Source organism: Corythoichthys intestinalis, chromosome 19 (genome assembly GCF_030265065.1).
Source record: "Corythoichthys intestinalis isolate RoL2023-P3 chromosome 19, ASM3026506v1, whole genome shotgun sequence".
NCBI lineage: Eukaryota > Metazoa > Chordata > Actinopteri > Syngnathiformes > Syngnathidae > Corythoichthys > Corythoichthys intestinalis.
The window spans coordinates 3,582,702-3,604,307 of record NC_080413.1 but is presented as its reverse complement, the minus strand read 5'-3'; the positions used below and the strand labels follow the sequence as shown (position 1 = coordinate 3,604,307).

Here is a 21,606-nt window from a genome sequence, read left to right as displayed (position 1 = left end):
AAAAACACAGACAAAGGAGAAAAAGCCCTTTCTGCTCTTGCACCCCTCTTTAAAATAAACTGCTGTATTTTAAGCCAAAAGAACTGTTGTGTTTGATAGAACAAGATGCCTATATGCTGGCATAGCAGATTCATGGCGCAAAAAGCCCCCGAACTATTTCTAATTTGTTCATTTTACCCTGGAAACCCCCGTTTACAGACGTCGCGCAACCACTTTTGTTTCAACCCAGCCATAAAAAGAAGGTAAGTACTTATATTTATTATTCGAAATGTCTGTCATTTTTAGCTTGGAATCATTAATTGATGTCTAATATTTAGTTTAGGGGAAAAAAAAAAAAAAAAAAAAAAACGACTTTAAAAATTTATTCACTCGCATATTTTAAACGTTTAAACACATTACGTCACAATGAAAAAAATGGTGTCTGTAAAAAAGTCACGGATATCTACCTCATAACTATCACTTAATTGTATTTTTTTTTTGTTACTGTCGCATTATTCCCGTTATTTGAGATGATGAATAATCGATCCAAACAAAGAAAATTTGATATAAAAATCTTAAAATGGTATATATATGAAAAAGAACATCTCGACCACTCCTTGATGTCTGCGATTTCTGCATCGCGGCCCTTGTTATATTACCATGTTTCACCCATAAAATCCCCAAAACATCCTGCTGTGGACATTCACAGCTGTGTCTTGACACTCAGTGATACATGCTATATGGAATTTTTGGATCGAAATAAGGTAAGTATGCGATAATAACTCGTTAAAGTCATGGCGTCTTTAATTCTGCTCTCGCATGCTCTCACCTCCAGATAGGGTATCACTATTAAATTTTTTTTCTTTTTTTTTTTTTAATGCCTTCCTGTTAAAAAATTTTCTTCCCCCAGAAAATTGAGATTTTAAGCTTTCCAATGATGTATTACTCGTGCATATCAGACAATGTTAAAATTTGGCCAAATTGGGGGTCTCAGAGCGGAACTTCAAGTCACCTGAGTTTTTTCCGCCATATATCGATGAGCTAAATGTTTTGTTAGCTTAAAATGCCCAATGTTAATCGCAATCGGCTATTTTTTTTTTCTGCATACAGCAATAATAAATAAATCGCTTGTATTAGGTGTTATTTCAATATCAAAAGTTACTTGTTTAACACAAATAATAGATGTGGCTGTGTTGAAACGATAGAATTAGACTTGTAAACAGGAAAAGTTGAGTTGAGTAACCCCTAAGCTATCCTAATTAGTGCTACAACGATAAATCGAGTAACTCGAGTATTCGATTAGAAAAAAAGATTTGAATTCAATTTTGCTGCTTCGAGTATTCGTTTAATTAAAGTGGCGTTGTAATGGTTTATTTTGAAAGTGTTTGCATTTAGTTTTACTGATTTGGGTGGATACACTGCCCTCTAGTCTGCCTCATTTCTCATGGCTGAATCCAGTTGCTCCGTGTTAAAACCATTATATGCCAAGTTTTTGTTTGAGCTAATGTTTTTTTTAATGCATTCGTAATTTATTTTATAGGTACAGTATATTTAGCCTTTTTTGTGGGAATATGTGTCCGAACCATTTGTTAAGGGAATTGTAAAAATAAAATAAAAAAAGTTAGCGTTTCATAGCATTTAAGCTAGTGGACGTTTGCTATGTAAGTTAGCCATTGTTCTTTTGTTGTACATAGACATAATTTTTCATGGTTCTTATCCGATTACTCGATTATTCGAACTAACTTGTTCATCGATCAATCGACTACTAAAATAATCGATAGCTGCAGCCTTAATCCTAATAAACCCAAATTGTCACATAATCACAACTATTTTATCAAATAAAGACACACCCTAATATGTACCTCCTTCGTTTGAAATTTCACAGCTGAACTTGAGCCAAATATTTACTTACTTTTATCACAGTGAAGTCTTGAGAATATGAGCTAGCATGCTAACTAATTGCCGTTGCTTCTAATATTTGATCCTGCTCTTCACTCATGTGCTAAAAAGTTAAACATATTGAGACAATAAAACCCTATAAACTAACAGCCGGCTAACATAGAGACATACAATTTAATACAGTACAAAGTAGGTAAGTCATATTTGAAGCGCGGTGATATATATTTCTTGTGTATGTCTACCTGTACCACCCACCAAATTATTGTTGCTAACAAGCAGCTAAACTGATTTTTTATGATTCATTGGTCTTTCTGGGTCGTCTTTAAAGTATTACACCGCGAAAGTACATATAAATGAGCTAAATTATTGTTTTGTCAGCTTAAAATGCTCAATGTTAATCGCAATTAGCTATTTTTTCTATAAACAGGAAATATAAACCACTTGTATTAAGCGTTATTTCAGTATCAAAAGTTACTTGTTCGTTGAAAATGATAGATATGGCTGTGCTGAAACGATAGATACTACTTACGTTCTAATATTTACCTCCTTTGTTTACAATTCACATCTGAATTGGAGCCAAATATTTACTTACTTTTATCACAATGAAGTCTTGAGAATATGAGCTAGCATGCTAATGACTTACCGTTGCTTCTAATGTTTTATCTTGTTCCTTAGTTATGTGCTAAAAAGTTAATAAACAATAGACAATAGAACAGTAAAAAGCTAAGAGGCTGCTAACATATAGACACACAATTGAATATAAAGTAGATCAACTTAGCGTTTTTTTCTTGTGTATGTCTACCACCTAGTGGCTAAAGTTATACGTTTAAAAGACGAAACATGAAATTAATTGACCTTATAGTTGCAAAAGACAGCTAAACTATTTTTTTTAATGATTCATTGTTTTTTGGGCGTCATCTCCAAGTGATTTTGCTGACAATATTACATGACTAAAGTACATATAAATGAACTAAATTAGTGTTGTGTTAGCTTATAATGCTCAACACTGATCGCAATAGGCTAATTTTCCAAAGTAAACAACAGGAAATATAAATTGCTTGTATTAAGCGTTACGTTAATGTGAATGTAACATATGCTAACGATTAGCATTGGTACATTAAGCAAAAGCGCTCAGTAAATGTTGAAAACATGAACTTAATTAATTTCTATTTAAATTTCGAGAGACGGTGAGAATGAAAAGTGGTATTTGGCATGCAGCAAAATTGATTCTGCCATGTGGCAAAATGGAGTTTGGTATGTCGCTTTTTTTTGGCATGTGGCAAAATGGAGTTTGTTATACCACATTTTTGCAGACAATGCACATCCATGCCATTGACAGCTATGCACGTCCAAATTTTCCATTCATTTTAAATGGCAGAAAAACGTGTGGCTGTGATTTTTTACCATACACTTACCTTTACACCGCATTGACATTCACATGGCACCCAAGTCAAGCTATGCCATTGACGGCTAAGAACGTCCGAATTTTCCATTCATTTTGAATGGCAGAAAAACGTGTGGTTGTGATTTTTGACTATACACTTTACATTACAACGCATTGAAATTCAACTCGCTCCAAAATACAAAAATCCATTTTGCCACGTACCAAAAAACTCCCACTTAACAAAATCCATTTTGCCACATACAAAAAAAGCCACATGCCAAAATACATTTTGCCACATACCAAAAAAAAAAGGCCACATGCCAAAAACGTAATTTTGCCAAATACCAACACAAATGCCACATACCAAAATCCATTTTGCCACATACAAAAAATGCCACATGCCAAAATCAATTTTGCCACACATTAAAAAAATGCCACATGCCAAAATCCATTTTGCTACATACAAAAAAAAACCACATGCCAAAATGCATTTTGCCACATGCCAAAAAAATGTCACATGGCAAAATACATTTTCCCACATGCAAAAAAAGCCACATGCCAAAATACATTTTGCCACATGGCAAAGTAGTTTTGCCACACAAAAAAAAAAAAAAAAAAAAAAGCCACATGCCAAAATCCATTTTGCCAAATACCCAAAAATGCCACATACCAAAATCCATTTTGCCACATACCCAAAAAATGCCACATGGCAAAATCAATTTTGCCACACATCAAAAAAATGCCACATGCCAAAATCCATTTTGCCACATGCATAAAAAAAAACACATGCCAAAATGTATTTTGCCACATGCCAAAAAAATGCCACATGGCGAAATACATTTTGCCACATGCAAAAAAATGCCACATGCCAAAATACATTTTGCCACATGGCAAAATAATTTTGCCACATACCAAAAAAAAAAAGCCACGTGCCAAAATACATTTTGCCAAATACCCTAAAAATGCCACATACCAAAAAAATGCCACATAGCAAAATCAATTTTGCCACATACCAAATACCACTTTTCGTTCTCTGCCCTGCTGTAAATTTATTGAGTTGTAGTGCCCTCTAGTGCTCATAGTAGATCGTGAAAATATAAATCAACAAAAATTTAAAATTGGAAATGATTTGTGATACAATAATCACAAATAACAACAGTAAACAATATTAAACTGATGAGAAAACACCGAATGCAAACAAATTTACCACATTTAATTTGTATTTATAGTCTGTTTTAACACACAAAACAAAACTAATAATTGCAGTTTGGGCTTCCAAATAAATTTTTTTTAAAATATATGTAACAGCGCACATCCATTGCTGAGTTGTTTGCTTTTCCTTTTTTTCCCCCTACAATAAGGAAGTACATGATCCCACCTTCCTTAAACACAGACGGGAGTGAGAGACCAACATTCACTCTAATCTCTCTCTCACAAGGGAATACTTTTTGTTGTTACAAAAAGATTTAACACACTTTCAGGTACGTGTTGCCATTTATTTCTTAATATAAATCAACCTTGCTTTGCTTGTATGCTGAAAAACTGTAAAACACGCCTATGTTATATTAACAGTAGTAAATGTGCAGGTAGAAGCCATAAAACTTGCAAACAAGCTGAGGATTTTCATAAAAATCATTTTTGTGGTTATGAGTGAGGATATTTTAAGTGTCAAATGTGAAAGTTGGGGTTATAACGTGTTCAAATGACTAAAAAATGGGGAAAACGTGAGTTTAGCTGCCATTTTATTCCATAAGGAGAGAGAGAACTTTGCTCAGTGCAAGTCTGTGCAGGTGAGCACACAAGCTGCCACATTCCACACTGCGTCACAGCCTGGAGTCAACTTGCAACATTTTAAACCTCTAGCTGCCATTGACGGCGATAAACTTCCAATTCACTGGGATTGGACGTCTATCGCCGTCAATGGTAGTGAATAAGACATCCAATGAGCTGCTTTCCGTTATCTGCTTCTGTGGAATTTCATTGTCATTCATTGCAATCTGACACTGATGCATGCTTGCTCAAAGAATGTCACGAAAAAGTATTTTTACTGGAATATTTTGAGATTGAACATGGCCGGTGTTTGTCGTCACTTGTTTTGGTATACATAGTTCTTCCCGGAAAGCCTTCTATTACCATAACAAGTGGAGTTTATTTGTGTCCAAAATATAGAATACAGTACTTTTTATTAATAGGTGATTAATCTTTTTAGATACGTTCAACCTATTTTTTTGTGTATTTTCTTTTTAAATGTTAAGCTAATAACACTTATACGTGCATTTTGTAAGTAATTTAAACCATGTTAATGAATCAAAATTGCTGTAATGTATAAAAAGAGCAATGCTAACTTCATGCTACCTCTGCATTGGATTAATCTACTTGCTTTAAACTTTTTTTTTTCTTAATGTCTAATCACAACCATTTTAATGAATCAAAATAGCTGTACTGTATAGAAACAAGATGCTAACAATATGATAGCACCATATTGTGTGAAAAATAGAAACTATTTTACATATTATTTTTCCATTTATTTTTACATTTTCACAAATTTTACTTAGGTCTACTCACAAATGAATCAAAATAGCTTATTTTAAATAGCTTATTTAAATAGCAATAGTATTATTATTAAATAGCTATATAATAGCTTATGCTAACAGTACGCTAGCAAAGTATTGTATAAAAACTGCCTACTTAAAAATAGCATTACAGTTTCATACGCAAGTTTACTCCCAACCTTTTTAATTCACCAAAATAAATGCATTATTTAAAAAAAAAAAAATTTTTTTTAAAAGGGACGCTAACAGCGTGCTAACGCCATGCTAGCAGTGTATTATTTGAAAATGAAAACTACCTACCTAAACTATTTTTTTACATTTTATTTTCTATTTAGTTAGGTTAAATGGTCAAATCACACGTAGGTCTACTTACGTAGGTCTAATAGCTTATTGTGTAAGTAGGTCTAATAGCTTATTGTAAAGAGAAGGAAAAGGCATGCTAATAGCACGCTAGCACTGTATTGTATATACTACCTAATTAACAAAATAGCATTACATTTCCAAAAATCATACGTTACATACAAGTTTACTCACAACCTTTTTAATTCACCAAAATAGCTGCACTGTTTAAAAGCATGCTAACAGCATGCTAACACCATGCTAGCAGTGTATTATATGAAAACGAAAACTACCTACCTAAACTATTTTTTTACATTTTATTTTCTAATTAGTTTAGTTAGTTCTAATTAGGTTTAAAAGATTACAAATCAAACTACCTAATTGAAAAAATAGCATTACATTTTCAAAAATTATACGTGAGTTTACTCACAACCTTTTAATAAATAACCAAAATAACAGCATTGTTTAAAAAAATAAATAAATAAATAAATAAAAAGAAGGATGCTAACATTGTGCTAACACCATGCTAGCAGTGTGTTATATGAAACTTTTTTTTTTTCTATGTAGATTAAATTATTACAAATCACACATAGGTCTACTTTTTTACATTTTAATGAATGAAAATAACTAATTTTAAAAAGAAGGAACAAGCATGCTAACAGTACGCTAGCACTGTATTGAATATAAACTACCTAATTAAAAAAAAAAAATTAGGATTACATTTTCAAAAATCATACGCAGGTTTACTCACAACCTTTTTAAATAACCAAAATAGCTGCATTGTTTAAAAAAAAAAAAAAAAAAAAAAAAAAGAATGCTAACACCATGCTAATAGTGTATTGTATGCAAACTACCTACCTAAACTTTTTTTTTTTACATTTTGTTTTCTATCTAGATTTAAATGATTACAAATCACACGTAGGTCTACTTGCAAAAATGTTAATATAGCACTGTATTGTGTAAAAAACTACCTGATTAAAAAAATAGCATTACATTTTCAAACATCATACGTAAGTTTACTCACAACCTAAATAATTAACCAAAATAACTGCATTGTTTAAAAACAAGGATGCTAACAGCGTGCTAACACCATGCTAGCAGTGTATTACATGAAAACTACCTACCTGACCTATTGTTTTACATTTTATTTTCCATTTAGTTAGGTTTAAATTACTACAAATCACGCATAGGTCTACTTGTAAACATTTTAATGAATCAAAATAGCTTATTGTAAAAAGAAGGAAACAGCATGCTAACAGCACTGTATTATATCAAAACTACCCAGTTAAAAAAACATGGCATTACATTTTAAAAAAACGTGCAGAAGTTTACTAAAAACTGTTTAAAATTGTTAAAAATAAATAAATAAATAAAAAAGATTGCTAACAGCGTGCTAACACCATGCTAGCAGTGTGTTAAATGAAAACTTTTTTTCTATTTAGTTAGGTTTAAATTATTACAGATCACACGTAGGTCTACTTGCAAACATTTTAATGAATCAAAATACCTGTATCGCATTAAAATAAGCATGCTAATAGCATGCTAACACTGTATCATATAAAAACTGCCTACTTAAAGTCTTTTTAAAAAACTATTTTTGACTTAGTATTACATTTTCACAAATTGTGCGTACTCCTACTGTAAAATTATTAACCCTTTCAGTGCTATTGACAGTGATAGACGTCCAATCATGTGGCATCCATTCATCCATCATTCATTCGCTGCCATGGCTCCGAGTTCAAATGGATTGGAGCTCTATTGCCGTAAATGGCAGCAGCTGATTGATAATCAGGAACTGGCAATCAGGGTATCAAGGCTCGATCCCATTTTGAATTGATTTATTTTTGTTTCAACTCAACAAATATTTCCCCAAATCGTTTGTCTTTAAACGTCAAGCGCGCGCAATCCATCTGTCAGGGTTCCTCCTACGCTCGGGCGCTAGCGTAAAACACACACACATACGCAGCCCTATTGGGGAATGCATGGCCTCAGGCTAACAAAACACAAGCTTGAGAGGAAAGCGAACGCACCACAACGAGACAAAAACACATTTTGACGGGTGCACTGGGAAATATTTCAATTCGGGTAGGAAAGGTTTGTTTCTAAGAGTTCAAAACACTCAATATTGTAATTGGCGTGTTATGTTTCTGATGTTGTGTTCCATCCACTCAGGATGATATGAGGCCCGCCCGACCGTGAACATGTACGAGGTGATGTCCGGCGACACCCTGTCCTGGAAGGCGCCCAGCCCGAGACAGAGCTCCAGCGAGCGGGGAGCCGACTCGCGCTCTTCTTCGGCCGGCGACGGCGGACCTATCAAGATCCTCAAGGTGTGCTTCTGCACCAACAATAATCTGGGCAAGAACTTTAAGTTGGTCAAGTGTGACAGCTCCTGGCAAATCAGGGTGAGTTGCAAAAGGAGTACTGCTTTACTTTGGATTTTGTTTGTTTGCCTTGGAGCGGATGGAACTGAAAGAGTTTTACAGTGGGGCAAATAAGTATTTAGGCAGGCACCAATTGTGCAAGTTCTCCTACTTGAACAGATTAGAGAGGCCTGTAATTGTCAAAACGGGTAAACCTCAACCACGAGAGACAGAATGTGAAAAAAAAAAAAAAAAAACTGAAAATCACATTGTTTGATTTTTAAAGAAGTTATTTCCAAATTAGAGTGGAAAATAAGTATTTGGACACCTACAAACAAGCAAGATTTCTGGCTCTCAAAGAGGTCTAACTTTTTCTAACGAGGTCTAACGAGGCTCCACTCGTTACCTGTATTAATGGCACCTGTTATAACTCATTATCGGTATAAAAGACACCTGTCCACAAACTTAGTCAGTCACACTCCAAACTCCACTATGGCCAAGACCAGAGCTGTCGAAGGACACCAGAGACAAAATTTAGACCTGCACCAGGCTGGGAAGACTGAATCTGCAATAGGTAAAACGCTTGGTGTAAAGAAATCAACTGTGGGAGCACTTATTAGAAAATGGAACACATGGAAGACCACTGATAATCTCCCTCGATCCGGGGCTCCATGCAAGATCTCACCCCGTGGCGTCAAAATGATAACAAGAACGGTGAGCAAAAATCCCAGAACCACACGGGGGGACCAAGTGAATGACCTACAGAGAGCTGGGACCACAGTAACAAAGGCTACTATCAGTAACACAATACGCCGCCAGGGACTCAAATCCTGCACTGGCAGATGTGTCCCCCAGCTGAAGAAAGTACACGTCAAGGCCCGTCTGCGGTTCGCTAGAGTGCATTTGGATGATCCAGATGAGGACTGGGAGAATGTGTTATGATCAGATGAAATCAAAATAGAACTTTTTTGTAGAAACACAGGTTCTCGTGTTTGGAGGAGAAAGAATACTGAATTGCATCTGAAGAACACCATACCCACTGTGAAGCATGGGGGTGGAACCATCGTGCTTTGGGGCTGTTTTTCTGCAAAGGGACCAGGACGACTGATCTGTGTAAAGGAAAGAATGAATGGGGCCATGTATCGAGAGATTTTGAGTGAAAATCTCCTTCCATCAGCAAGGGCATTGAAGACGAGACGTGGCTGGGTCTTTCAGCATGACAATGATCCTAAACACACAGCCAGGGCAACAAAGGAGTGGCTTCATAAGAAGCATTTCAAGGTGCTGGAGTGGCCTAACCAGTCTCCAAATCTCAACCCCATAGAAAATCTGTGGAAGGAGTTGAAAGTCCGTGTTGCCCAACGACAGCCCCAAAACATCACTGCTCTAGAGGAGATCTGCATGGAGGAATGGGCCAACATACCAGCAACAGTGTGTGAAAAGCTTGTGAAGAGTTACAGAAAACGTTTGGCCTCTGTATTGCCAACAAAGGGTACATAACAAAATATTGAGATGAACTTTTGGTAGTGACTAAATATTTATTTTCCACCATGATTTGCAAATAAATTCTTTTAAAAAATCAAACAATGTGATTTTCTGTTTTTTTTTTCACATTCTGTCTCTCATGGTTGAGGTTTATCCATGTTGACAATTACAGGGCTCTTGAATATTTTCAAGTGGGCGAACTTGCACAATTAGTGGTTAACTAAATACTTAATTGCCCCACTGTGCCGTCATCCCTCGCTATTTTGCGCTTAAAATTTCGCGCCTTCAGTCCATTACAGATTTTTTTCGAAAAAAAAAAAAATACAGTATTTTATTTAAAGATGTTAAGATAGATGAATGTATACATGTACAAATCATAGTTTTATTTTATATAAATCTAATTTATATCATAATTATTGCTTTTGGAGTGATTAAAAAACATTTATAAAATATATGTTTACAGGTTGTTTTTTTCATATTTTGGGGAAAAAACATGTCTTATGTATCTATTTCTAATTGTATGTTAAAGTTAAATAAAGTTAATTTTCGTGGATCCACCACGAAACACGTGGAATCACTGTATATTTTTAAATATTTTGATATATGCTATTTGACTATAAGTAGCATTACAGTGTAGTTAGCAATTTCTTATATATGCTATTTGACTATAAGTAGCATTGTAGAGTAGTTAGCAATTTCTCTTCACCTTCAGGCGATTATCCGCTCCATCCTAATCAGCGGTCGCCTGGGTCCCAACGTCGAGCACTCGGGATGCTTCGGCCTCCTTCTCAAGCACCTCAAATCCGACGAGCTCCATTGGCTGCACCCCGAGCTGACCGTCGGGGAGGTGGAACAGCGCTACGAGAGCCACCACGTGGAGGCCGAGTGGAGGTGAACGACCCCGCCGTGTTCGCTTCAATGGAACGGCGTGCTTCACCTGGTCTTTGTCTGATTGACAGGTACGACCTGCGCATCCGATACATCCCCGTCAATTTCCTGGAGAAGTTCAAGGACGACCGATCCACGTTAGTGTATTTTTACCAACAGGTAATGGACAAAGATACACATTTTATGTTTACATAGGTTTTCTTTTAAATAGTAATGATTAAGTAAGGATTTTTCACGGCAGGTACGCAGTGATTATATGCAGTATCATGCTAGCAAAGTTAGCGAAGGCATGGCGTTACAGCTCGGTTGTTTGGAGCTCAGGTGATCTACTTATTGTTATCTATGTTGTAAACGGCAACTGAAGATTGTGTGGTAAATGAATGGTTTAATTTGATTCTAGGAGGTTCTATAAGGACATGAACGCAAAAGGACTTGAGAAAAAGTCCAACTTTGAGCTACTCGAGTAAGTTTACACACCGACTCGTGATTTTTGTTTCTACTTTAACGACAAAGATGGTGTTAAAGGGGAAGTTCAGATTTTTTAACAGTAGGCCTAATCCTCGAGTTAGTGTGGGTTTAATTAGTCAGTGGAGTTGATTTCAACAAATTCCGTGCAGTTTGTTGGTTATTTGTTAGTTTCTGGAGCGGCTAAGCTAGTGTGAGTCTATGGTACAATCTTAGCATGCCAATAAAAAAACAACATATGCATGCATGAAAATCACCGATGACCCATGCAATCAGTAGTGTTGGCTATGTTTTCAGGATAAATTTATTAAAATATACCATTGCATGTCAATAATTGGGGTATGAACAGCAGCATTTGTAATCCAGCAGCTATGCAGGGAGCAGGGCGGAGTGATATCAGATCGTTCTTTTCACCGCTGATTTTTATGTCGTAACTAATTAAACCCCTGCTAACTCGAAGATTAAGCCTATTGTCAAAAATTCTGAACTTCCCCTTTTAAGTTGCTTTATTTTTTTATATATTTTGTATCCACATGAAGAAAAGAAGTCGGCTTGCATCTTTTCTTCCCTCCAGAACTGATTAACAGCATGAAGGTAAACTTTCTCCACTTATGTCAAACTTTTTTTTTCCAATTTAATTTTAAACATTTTCATTGTTTGTATTTATTTTTTATATATTTTGTTTTAGTCTTTTTTTTTTATTTTTATTGAAGCTTGAATTTGTCTGCTTTTTTCCCCATTTATTTATTTATTGTTCTTTTTATTTGTATATTTAAGGGCTGTCAAAATTATCGTGTTAACGGGCGGTAATTAATTTTTTTAATTAATCACGTTAAAATATTTGACGCAATTAACGCACATGCCCCGCTCAAACAGATTAAAATGACAGCATAGTGTAAAGTCCTCTTCTGAATCCAACTGATTTTATGTGTTACACCATGAGTGAGCATGGTGTAATTATTGACATCAACAATGGCGAGCTACTAGTTTATTTTTTAATTGAAAATTTTACAAATTTTGATAAAACGAAAACATTAAGAGGGGTTTTAATATAAAATTTCTATAACATGTGCTAACATTTATCTTTTAAGAACTACAAGTCTTTCTATCCATGGATCACTTTAAGAGAACGTTAATAATGTTAATGCCATCGTGGTGATTTATTGTTATAATAAACAAATACAGTACTTATGTACCGTATGTTGAATGTATATATCCGTCTTGTGTCTTATCTTTCCATTCCAACAATAATTTACAGAAAAATATGGCATATTTTATAGATGGTTTGAATTGCGATTAATTACGATTAATTAATTTTAAGCTGTAATTAACTCGATTAAAAATTTTAATCATTTGACAGCCCTAGTATATTTTTGGAGGGTCAATTTTAACATTCAAACCGAACTTCGATTGGCTGCCTATTTTTTACTTATTTTATTTATCATTGTTTTATTTTTAAATGTGATTTTATTTGTATATATTCAACATTATATTTACATCTAGGTTTAGTTACCCTAATTTTCGGACTATACACCGCTACTTTTTCCCTAATTTTGAATCCTGTGGCCTACAGTCCAGTGCGGCTTATTTGTTGATTTATTTGACTTAATCGTAACACTTTATTTGACAGCGTCATAAGACCGTCATAATTATCACATGACACTATCATGGGTATTAATTAGTGCTGTCAAACGATTAAAATTTTTAATCGAGTTAATTACAGCTTAAAAATTAATTAATCGTAATTAATCGCAATTCAAACCATCTATAAAATATGCCATATTTTTCTGTAAATTATTGTTGGAATGGAAAGATAAGACACAAGATAGATATATACATTCAACATACGGTACATAAGGACTGTATTTGTTTATTATAACAATAAATCAACAAGATGGCATTAACATTATTAACATTCTATTAAAGCGATCCATGGATAGAAAGACTTGTTCTTAAAAGATAAATGTTCGTACAAGTTATAGAAATTTTACATTAAAACCCCTCTTAATGTTTTCGTTTTAATAAAATTTGTAAAATTTTCAATCAAAAACTAAACTAGTAGCCCGCCATTGTTGATGTCAATAATTACTTACACAATGCTCATGGATGCTGAAGCCTATAAAATTAGTCGCACCCAAGGGCCAGCAGAGGGCGGCAAAACTCCATAAAACACAACAAGTGAGCGTTTCACTTTACTCTCATTTAAATGTGTCTGAGCGGGGCATCTGCGTTAATTGCGTCAAATATTTTAACGTGATTAATTAATAAAATTAATTAACGCCCGTTAACGCGATAATTTTGACAGCCCTAGTATTAATGAATGCTTATGACAGATGTCATTAGGTATCATCTGGCAAATCATTTCACTAATTCCATTTATGTCCAGCTTAAATCTTTTACATCTATTCAAAAGTCAGATTAGCATTCATTAATGTTCATGGCAGTGTCTTGTCGTAATTATGATGGTTTTATGACAGTTTTATGGCACCACTGTCAAATAAAGTGTTACCAAATACCATAACTAGAAAGTAATGAAACAACTGGAACAGCAACTGAAGAAATAGTCACCACAGAACATGAATTTTGATTGTTATTTACAATCTGTAGCGCTGCAATGCATGCTAGGAGGCGTGTTGGACAACAACAGTGTTGACAACAGGTGGCAGCAAAGGTTGACTGTCTTCCTCAAGGGAGCAGTGATGGCCAAATGAAGCTTCTTGAATTTTTGCCGCCAATTGGTTCAAAGCTTCATGGTGGTTCATTTGGTCTTATGATGCCGCAGTAAAATAAAGTGTTACCGGTTAATATCTTCTGGTGTAAATACCCCGTAAAACAGTGAGGACAGCTGCGGCTTATAGTCCAGCGCGGCGGCTTATAGTCAGGTGCACCTCATAGTCCGAAAATTACGGTACATGACCATTTTTAACATTCATGCAAAACTTTCGCTACGTTGCGTTTCAGTCCAAACAGCTGCGTAAGCTGATCCAGCAAACGTTCCAGCAGTTCGCCACGCTCAAGGAGGACGACTGCATGGTGAAATTTTTCGAGACGCTCAAGGAATTCGCCAGTTACGACGAGGAGGTTTTCCCCTGCGAGCTGGTGGTGAGTGCCCGTGCCACCTTCAAGATGGCCAGAAGACCTTTTTCTTCTACTATTCACTTTTTTACCAAACAGCAAGGTTGGAGTTTGGCCGTGGAGCTGGTTATCGGCGGAAGAGGAATCAGGCAGCGCACACAGAAAAATGCAGCGGTGAGCTTCGGATTTCAATTTTTTTTTTCCACTCCCCAAAAACTCCCAAAAACTATAATCCGACATTTTTCTCAGCCGGTCTTTCTAGCAGACTTCAAGCAAATCAAAAAAGTGCAATGTTTGCCTCTGGGTGACGGCAAGGCTCTCATAAATCTGGACGTAGAAGGTGCCAGACAAGTACGTACCATTGCTAAAAAAAATAATAATAATAATAATTCACCAATGTGAGTTTCCTGGAATTTTTGGTTGCCCCACCCAGCGTCTGTCCATTAACGTGGCCTCAGTGACGACGGCTGAGAACATGATGGATCTTATCGATGGTTATTGGCGCTTGGAGAACAACTCTGATGAGTCTATTATCGACAGACAAAATCATGGTAACACAGTACGCTTTTTAATTTTATTATTTTCAAGCAACACTAGGTACCTTTCCAACCTTGATAAAATATTTTCACAACATTTGTGATGATATGTCGACTGACAACTAGTTGAATGACACCCGTTATATCTCGTCAACGCTGACGAGTTGAAGTGGGATGGAGTTAGCCACACTTAGCCACACACTTGCTAACTGTCACATGCTACTGTTTAGCCACAAGTGGATTCACTACCTTTATTACTATTCATCCTTCACACAGCCGCTGCAAACAGAAATGTTTCATTTAATCCATCTGCAGGCGATTGGGAGATTGATTTTTAATTGATTGATGATTTTACGACACTATACAGGTTTACGCTGGTCCTCATGGGAAACACAGTCTTCCTTGAGGCAAAACTCTACCGCTTTTGTCCATCGGCGTCACTAAAATCGAACAAAACTGAAGTTACATAGTGTTGCTTTAAATTTGTTTTTTATTATTTTGTATTAGATTATTTTATTTATCTATAAATACATATTCATATATTATTGTATACTTTTTAAATTTATATATTTCCATTTTTAAGTTTTTTAATTTAATTATTATTAATTTAATTATTATTAAATATTATAAATAAATTGTTTTGGAAATACATCTTAATTTTATTATCATTATTTTTTAGATTTTTTAATTTTTTAAACATTACTTATTTTCTTAATTCTCACATTTTTCCTTTTTTTTTTTTTTTTTTTTTTTTTTTTTTAAACCTGTTTTCTCATACGTCACACTTTCTCTACAAATGATAACTACTATTACCACGAATGGCTGCTAATTAGTAAATTATGCAATAGTTATTATTTTATATTAGATCATTTTAAATTATTATTATTATTTATATCTATGCATACATATTTATATATTTACACTTTTTCATTTTATTTTATTTCCAGTTTTTAAAAAAAAAGTTATTATTTAATATTTTTTTTAAATACATCTTAATCATGATTTAATTTTTTCTTTATAGAGTAATCATTACTATTTTTCTTAATTTTCTGCTCACATATTTGCTTGTTTTATTTATTTATTTACTTTTTTAAATACCTGTTTTCTCGTACTTCACTTTCTCTACAATTGATAACTACTATTACCACCAATGGCAGCTTATGAGTTAATTATATCATTATTATTATTTGATGTTAAATTAGATTGATTATATATCTATACATACATATTTATATATTAATGTATACTTTTTAATTTAATTGCATTTCCATTTTTGAAAAATGTTATTTAATATTTTTTGAAATTATTTTATTTTTTTAAACATTACTATTTTTCTGAATTTTTATTTTATTTATTTTATAAAAAAAAAAATGTAATACTTTTTTAAAAACCTGTCTCCTCATACTTCACACTTTCTCTACAATTGACAACTATTACTACCACCAATAACAGCTAATGAGTAAATCATGTCATTTTTATTTTAGATTCCAGCACACGAAGTTCCCTCCCCGAGATTCCGACAGGGTGAGTTTAACGTCTAACGTCACATTAAGCTGTCTGTTTAATTCTGATTATTCCGAACAGAAGAGACACCAGCTCTCTCCGACACAGTATGGGTATGTTTTTTTTTTTGTATGCTGTATTTACTTGTCAAAAAACAATCAAAAATATATCCATTTTCAGGTTCTGATATCTATTGTGAGATTCTGGACGAAAGGCCCAGATCAGGTGGGTTTCGTGGATCAAGTTATGTTCAAAATATTACAACGTCATGATATTTGATTGCAAAAATGGAAAAAACATAACCGGTAAGGCTGCCGCGATTAATTTGCACCTAAAAATGAATCGACAATGTTCGGTTGAAGTCCACATTTCCAGATAAAATGGCAAATATGACAGTCAGTAAAATCTTTTATATAAGAGACGATTAATCGACAACCAACTGGTAAACATTAGCATTTTATTGGCTAACTTGCATAGTGAAAGTCCGCTAGCTTAAATGCTACATAATGCTAATGTTTACCAGATAGTTTCTGGTGCGCACTAGAAATAATCTGGTGGAAATTCGGTGTACGTCGCTAGCATAAGAACGGAACTCGTTCGTAACCCGAGGACTACCTGCATATAAGAGCTGATTCATCGAAAACTAATTGACTATCAATTTAATTGACGACTATCTTGACAATGGACAGTTTTTGTTTCCAATCCATGTTTACAGCGAAAAGCCTGGAGTTTAACTGTATAACAAGAAACAACGTGATTTTACGAGAGAAAATTAATCGGCAACTAATTGACAACATTTTGATAATCAGCACAATTTTTAGTTCCAATGCATGTTTCCTGCTAAAATATTAAGCCCAGAGTAATACAACATAAAATAACGTGAGTAATACAATAACCGATTTTGGTCAAGGCATGTTAATTTTTTATTGCCATTGACAGCAATAGACGTCTGATCCATTTGTACTGGAAGGGTTTGGGTTAGCTTAGCCCATCCCAGTCCAAATGGATCAGACGTCCATCGCCATCAATGGCAGCTTGAACAATTCCATGCTTTATTTGTGAAGTCGTCAAGTACGGCATCGACCGCGGCGACATCACGCTTGGGCGAATCCTCGGCGAAGGCTTCTTCGGCGAAGTCTACGACGGCGTTTACGCCTCAACGGTAACAACGCCCGCTTTTTACAAAACGTCAATACCCCGAAACCTATCGATCTGAACCGATTTTCAATCATCGGAAACCAGAACGGTGAGCAGGTGAAAGTGGCCGTCAAGACGTGCAAGGACTGCTCGTCTGATGTCATGGAAAAGTTCATGAGCGAAGCGGGTATGTTCCGCCGCCGCCGCTCGGAAATCGATGTACGGATCGATCAATTGTCCTTCGTCGGTTTTCCCGCCAGTAATCATGAAGAACCTGGAGCACCCTCACATCGTCAAGCTCATCGGAATCATCGAGGAAAACCCTGTTTGGATCGTCATGGAGCTTTACGAGTACGGAGAGGTCAGTCTGTGTGGAAAATTGCGACTTATATGGGAGGAACGAATTATTCATTGGTGTTTGTACGGGTCGACAGCTCGGCAACTACCTGACTCAGAACCAGAACAAGTTGACCAACATGACTTTGGTGCTGTTCAGTCTGCAAATCTGCAAAGCGCTCGTCTACTTGGAAGGCGTCAACATGGTCCACAGGTCAATATTCAACAGTCCTTTGCGAAAATTTTCAATTTTTTTTTCTTAATTTAATGTGTTACATTTTTATTTCAGAGATATCGCTGTCCGGAACGTGTTGGTGGCCAGTCCCGAGTGCGTCAAGCTGGGAGATTTCGGACTTTCCAGGTACATTGAGGATGAAGAGTACTACAAAGGTAAGTAGAACACCCAAAAAATCGTACTAGAAATCGACCGAAATGGGATTTTCAAATGCTGATATCTTAAAAATACATTTCAGCAGATTGCCGAAATCCAAAGCTGATTTTGCTTCAACAACTTCAAATTTAACATGATAATGACCTGAGACTTAAACGATTAATTGAGTCTTGTGCTACCAAAACAACAAACCCAGCACTTCTTTTTACGATTATACACACTCAAGCAAGAACAGTACATTATTTTCCAAATAATTAAACCCACCAGGAATTCACGACTACATGTAAACAAGTGAGATTTTAAGAGGATGCTCACCATGCTAAAGCTAATGCTAATGCGAATGCTATGCTAACGCCACGAGCATACGCGGAGATTAAGGGGGGCCATGGGGCATTGCACCCCCGCCCCCCGTGGTGGCCAAAAATGTCAGTGCATGTAATTGACTTTCCAATATATGAATTTAAAATTAAGACTTTCCCGGTAAATGCTGTCTATAAACGTTATAAAGCAATGAAACAAACAACAAAAATGAGTAAAATGAACAAAATTATATTTTCATCATGGATCAAATTTATTTTTCGAACAGATCGTGTGACTACCACCTTAGAGACGGTCATTTGCTTTAGTTAGCCCCCCCCCCCCCCCCCCCCCCAAAAAAAAACATCAGAAGAGGCAAGATGGATATAGGTATTTATTTTCAAACAAACCCAGCACTTCCTTTTAAGATTATACACACTAAAGCAAGAACAGTAGATTATTTCCAAATAATTAAACCCACCCGGATGTCAAGACGAGGTATAAACAAGTGAGAGTTTAAGAGGATGCTCGCCATGCTAAAGCTAATGCGAACGTGAATGCTATGCTAACGCTACGAGCGTACACTGAGATTAAGGGGGTTCTGGGGGGCAAAGCACCCCCTCTGGTGGCCGAAAAGTCATTGCATGTAATTGACTTTCCAATATATGAATTTAAAATTAAGACTTTGCTGGTAAAATGCTGTCTATAAAAGTTGTAAAGCAATGAAACAAAAAACAAAAAGCTACTACTATCAAGAAAAAAAGCTAAGATACTATCCGAGCATATATCTTGTAATTTGGAAAAAAAAAAAAAGGGTATTGGGAGGCTAAAACATAACGAGAACGAGATGATAATTCGCCATAGGTTCAGTCATAAGTTCATAACTTCTTATGGCAGTCTGATGACGACGCTGTCAAATAAAGTGTTACCTATTAATCCAAATAAATTTACAAATAAGCCGCAGGATTCAAAATGAGGGGAAAAAGTAGTGCCCTATAGTCCGAAAATTACAGTACAGTAGTTGACTATCAGAAATGACAAACTGTCTGATAACAATAATTGCTTTTAAAATGGCAGCATCTGTGACTCGATTGCCCATCAAATGGATGGCGCCGGAATCCATCAACTTCCGACGTTTCACCTCAGCTAGCGACGTCTGGATGTTCGGTGAGTACTCTTTCGTTCAAAACCGTCTCACTTGGATTGATGTCCGATCCCCGTCTATTTTCTGTCGGTAGCCGTTTGCGTATGGGAGATCATGAGCCGAGGCCAGCAGCCGTTCTTCTGGCTGGAGAACCGTGATGTGATCAACCAGCTGGAGCAAGGCATCAGGCTGCCCAAGCCCGATAACTGCCCGCCGGCACTCTACTCCCTCATGACGCGATGCTGGTCCTACGATCCCAGAGAGAGGCCCAATTTCACCGAGCTGGTGGTCAAGATCAAGTAGATCCGCTACTTTTATGATCTTTCTGCTGTAAATTTCAATGGGTTTATCACCAGTAGACGTCAAGTCGTATCAATGGCAGACAGTAGAGCAGTGTCTGACCAAGCCGTGATAGTAATTACTTTAAATTAAAGTGTGTACGCAGTAATTTAATATTAAAAGTGAGTAATATGAGTAACATTGGTTCACCAAAAAACTGCAATTTCTGGAGAAATTACTACTGGGCTTTGCTGTGGGGGGATACAGATCTTGGCCGCGCTCAGGTTGAATCGGGGACATTTCGGGGACAATATCAGGTCACTTCCTGTTGATTTGGGGACATTTGGGGGACATGTCCTGGTCATATTAAGTCATGAAGGGCCATTTGGGGGACGTGGCCTGGTCATATCAGGTCATTTTGGGACATTTGGGGGATATGTCCTGGTCATATCAGGTCATTTGGGGAACATGCCCTGGCAATATCAGGTCATTTGGGGGACATGCCCTGGTCATATCAGGTCATTTTGGGACATTTGGGGGACATACCCTGGTCATATAAGGTCATTTGGGGACATTTAAGGGACATGTCATGGTCATATCAGATCATTTGGGGACATGTCCTGGTCATATTAAGGCATTTTGGGACATTTGGGGGACATGCTCTGGTCATATCAGTTCATTTGGGGACATTTAAGGGACATGTCCTGGTCATATCAGGTCATTGGGGGATATGTCCTGGTCACATCAGATCATTTGGGGACATGTCCTGGTCATATTAGGGCATTTTGGGACATTTGGGGGACATGCCCTGGTCATATCAGGTCATTTGGGGACATTTAAGGGACATGTCCTGGTCATATCAGGTCATTGGGGGACATGTCCTGGTCATATCAGATCATTGGGGGACATGCCCTGGTCATATCAGGTGATTTGGGGACATTTGGGGGACATGTCCTGGTCATATCAGGTCATTTGGGGACATTTGGTTGGACATGCCCTGGTCATATCAGGTGATTTGGGGACATTTGGGGGACATGCCCTGGTCATATCAGGTCATTTGAGGACATTCAAGGGACATGTCCTGGTCATATCAGGTCATTGGGGGACATTTCCGGGACATGTCCTGGTCATATCAAGTCATTTAGGAACATTTAGGGGACATGTCCTGGTCATATCAGGTCATTTGGGGGACATGTCCTGGTCATATTAAGTCATTTAGTGACATTTGGGGGACGTGCCCTGGTCATATCAGGTCATTTTGGGACATTTGGGGGACGTGCCCTGGTCATATCAGGTCATTTGGGGACATTTAAGGGACATGTCCTGGTCATATCAGGTCATTGGGGGACATTTGGGGGACATGCCCTGGTCATATCAGGTCATTTGGGGACATTCAAGGGACATGTCCTGGTCATATCAAGTCATTTAGGAACATTTAGGGGACATGTCCTGGTCATATCAGGTCATTTGGGGGACATGTCCTGGTCATATTAAGTCATTTAGTGACATTTGGGGGACGTGCCCTGGTCATATCAGGTCATTTTGGGACATTTG

The 21,606-nt window shown here is 36.4% G+C and overlaps 1 protein-coding gene across 3 annotated transcripts in view; it reads left to right on the top strand.

The window, feature by feature from the left end:
- The first annotated feature begins 1,954 nt into the window (after nt 1-1,954).
- ptk2bb (protein tyrosine kinase 2 beta, b) overlaps nt 1,955-21,606 on the top strand; it is a 25,934-nt gene continuing 6,282 nt past the window's right edge. The window contains exons 1-21 of one of the 3 annotated variants that reach the window (XM_057822840.1): nt 1,955-2,071; nt 8,326-8,558; nt 10,714-10,892; nt 10,961-11,048; nt 11,131-11,210; nt 11,290-11,352; nt 11,894-11,948; nt 14,316-14,456; nt 14,529-14,603; nt 14,679-14,780; nt 14,863-14,980; nt 16,450-16,489; nt 16,550-16,581; nt 16,649-16,693; nt 17,533-17,630; nt 17,711-17,792; nt 17,866-17,966; nt 18,040-18,155; nt 18,231-18,331; nt 19,707-19,796; nt 19,868-20,072. In XM_057822840.1, the coding sequence (XP_057678823.1) occupies nt 8,355-8,558; nt 10,714-10,892; nt 10,961-11,048; nt 11,131-11,210; nt 11,290-11,352; nt 11,894-11,948; nt 14,316-14,456; nt 14,529-14,603; nt 14,679-14,780; nt 14,863-14,980; nt 16,450-16,489; nt 16,550-16,581; nt 16,649-16,693; nt 17,533-17,630; nt 17,711-17,792; nt 17,866-17,966; nt 18,040-18,155; nt 18,231-18,331; nt 19,707-19,796; nt 19,868-20,072 (2,015 nt within the window). In that variant the 5' untranslated portion in view covers nt 1,955-2,071; nt 8,326-8,354. Of the gene's footprint in view, nt 2,072-4,623; nt 4,744-8,117; nt 8,239-8,325; nt 8,559-10,713; nt 10,893-10,960; nt 11,049-11,130; nt 11,211-11,289; nt 11,353-11,893; nt 11,949-14,315; nt 14,457-14,528; nt 14,604-14,678; nt 14,781-14,862; nt 14,981-16,449; nt 16,490-16,549; nt 16,582-16,648; nt 16,694-17,532; nt 17,631-17,710; nt 17,793-17,865; nt 17,967-18,039; nt 18,156-18,230; nt 18,332-19,706; nt 19,797-19,867; nt 20,073-21,606 lie in introns of those variants that run through there. The other 2 variants (XM_057822838.1, XM_057822839.1) reach the window with 2 other exon arrangements.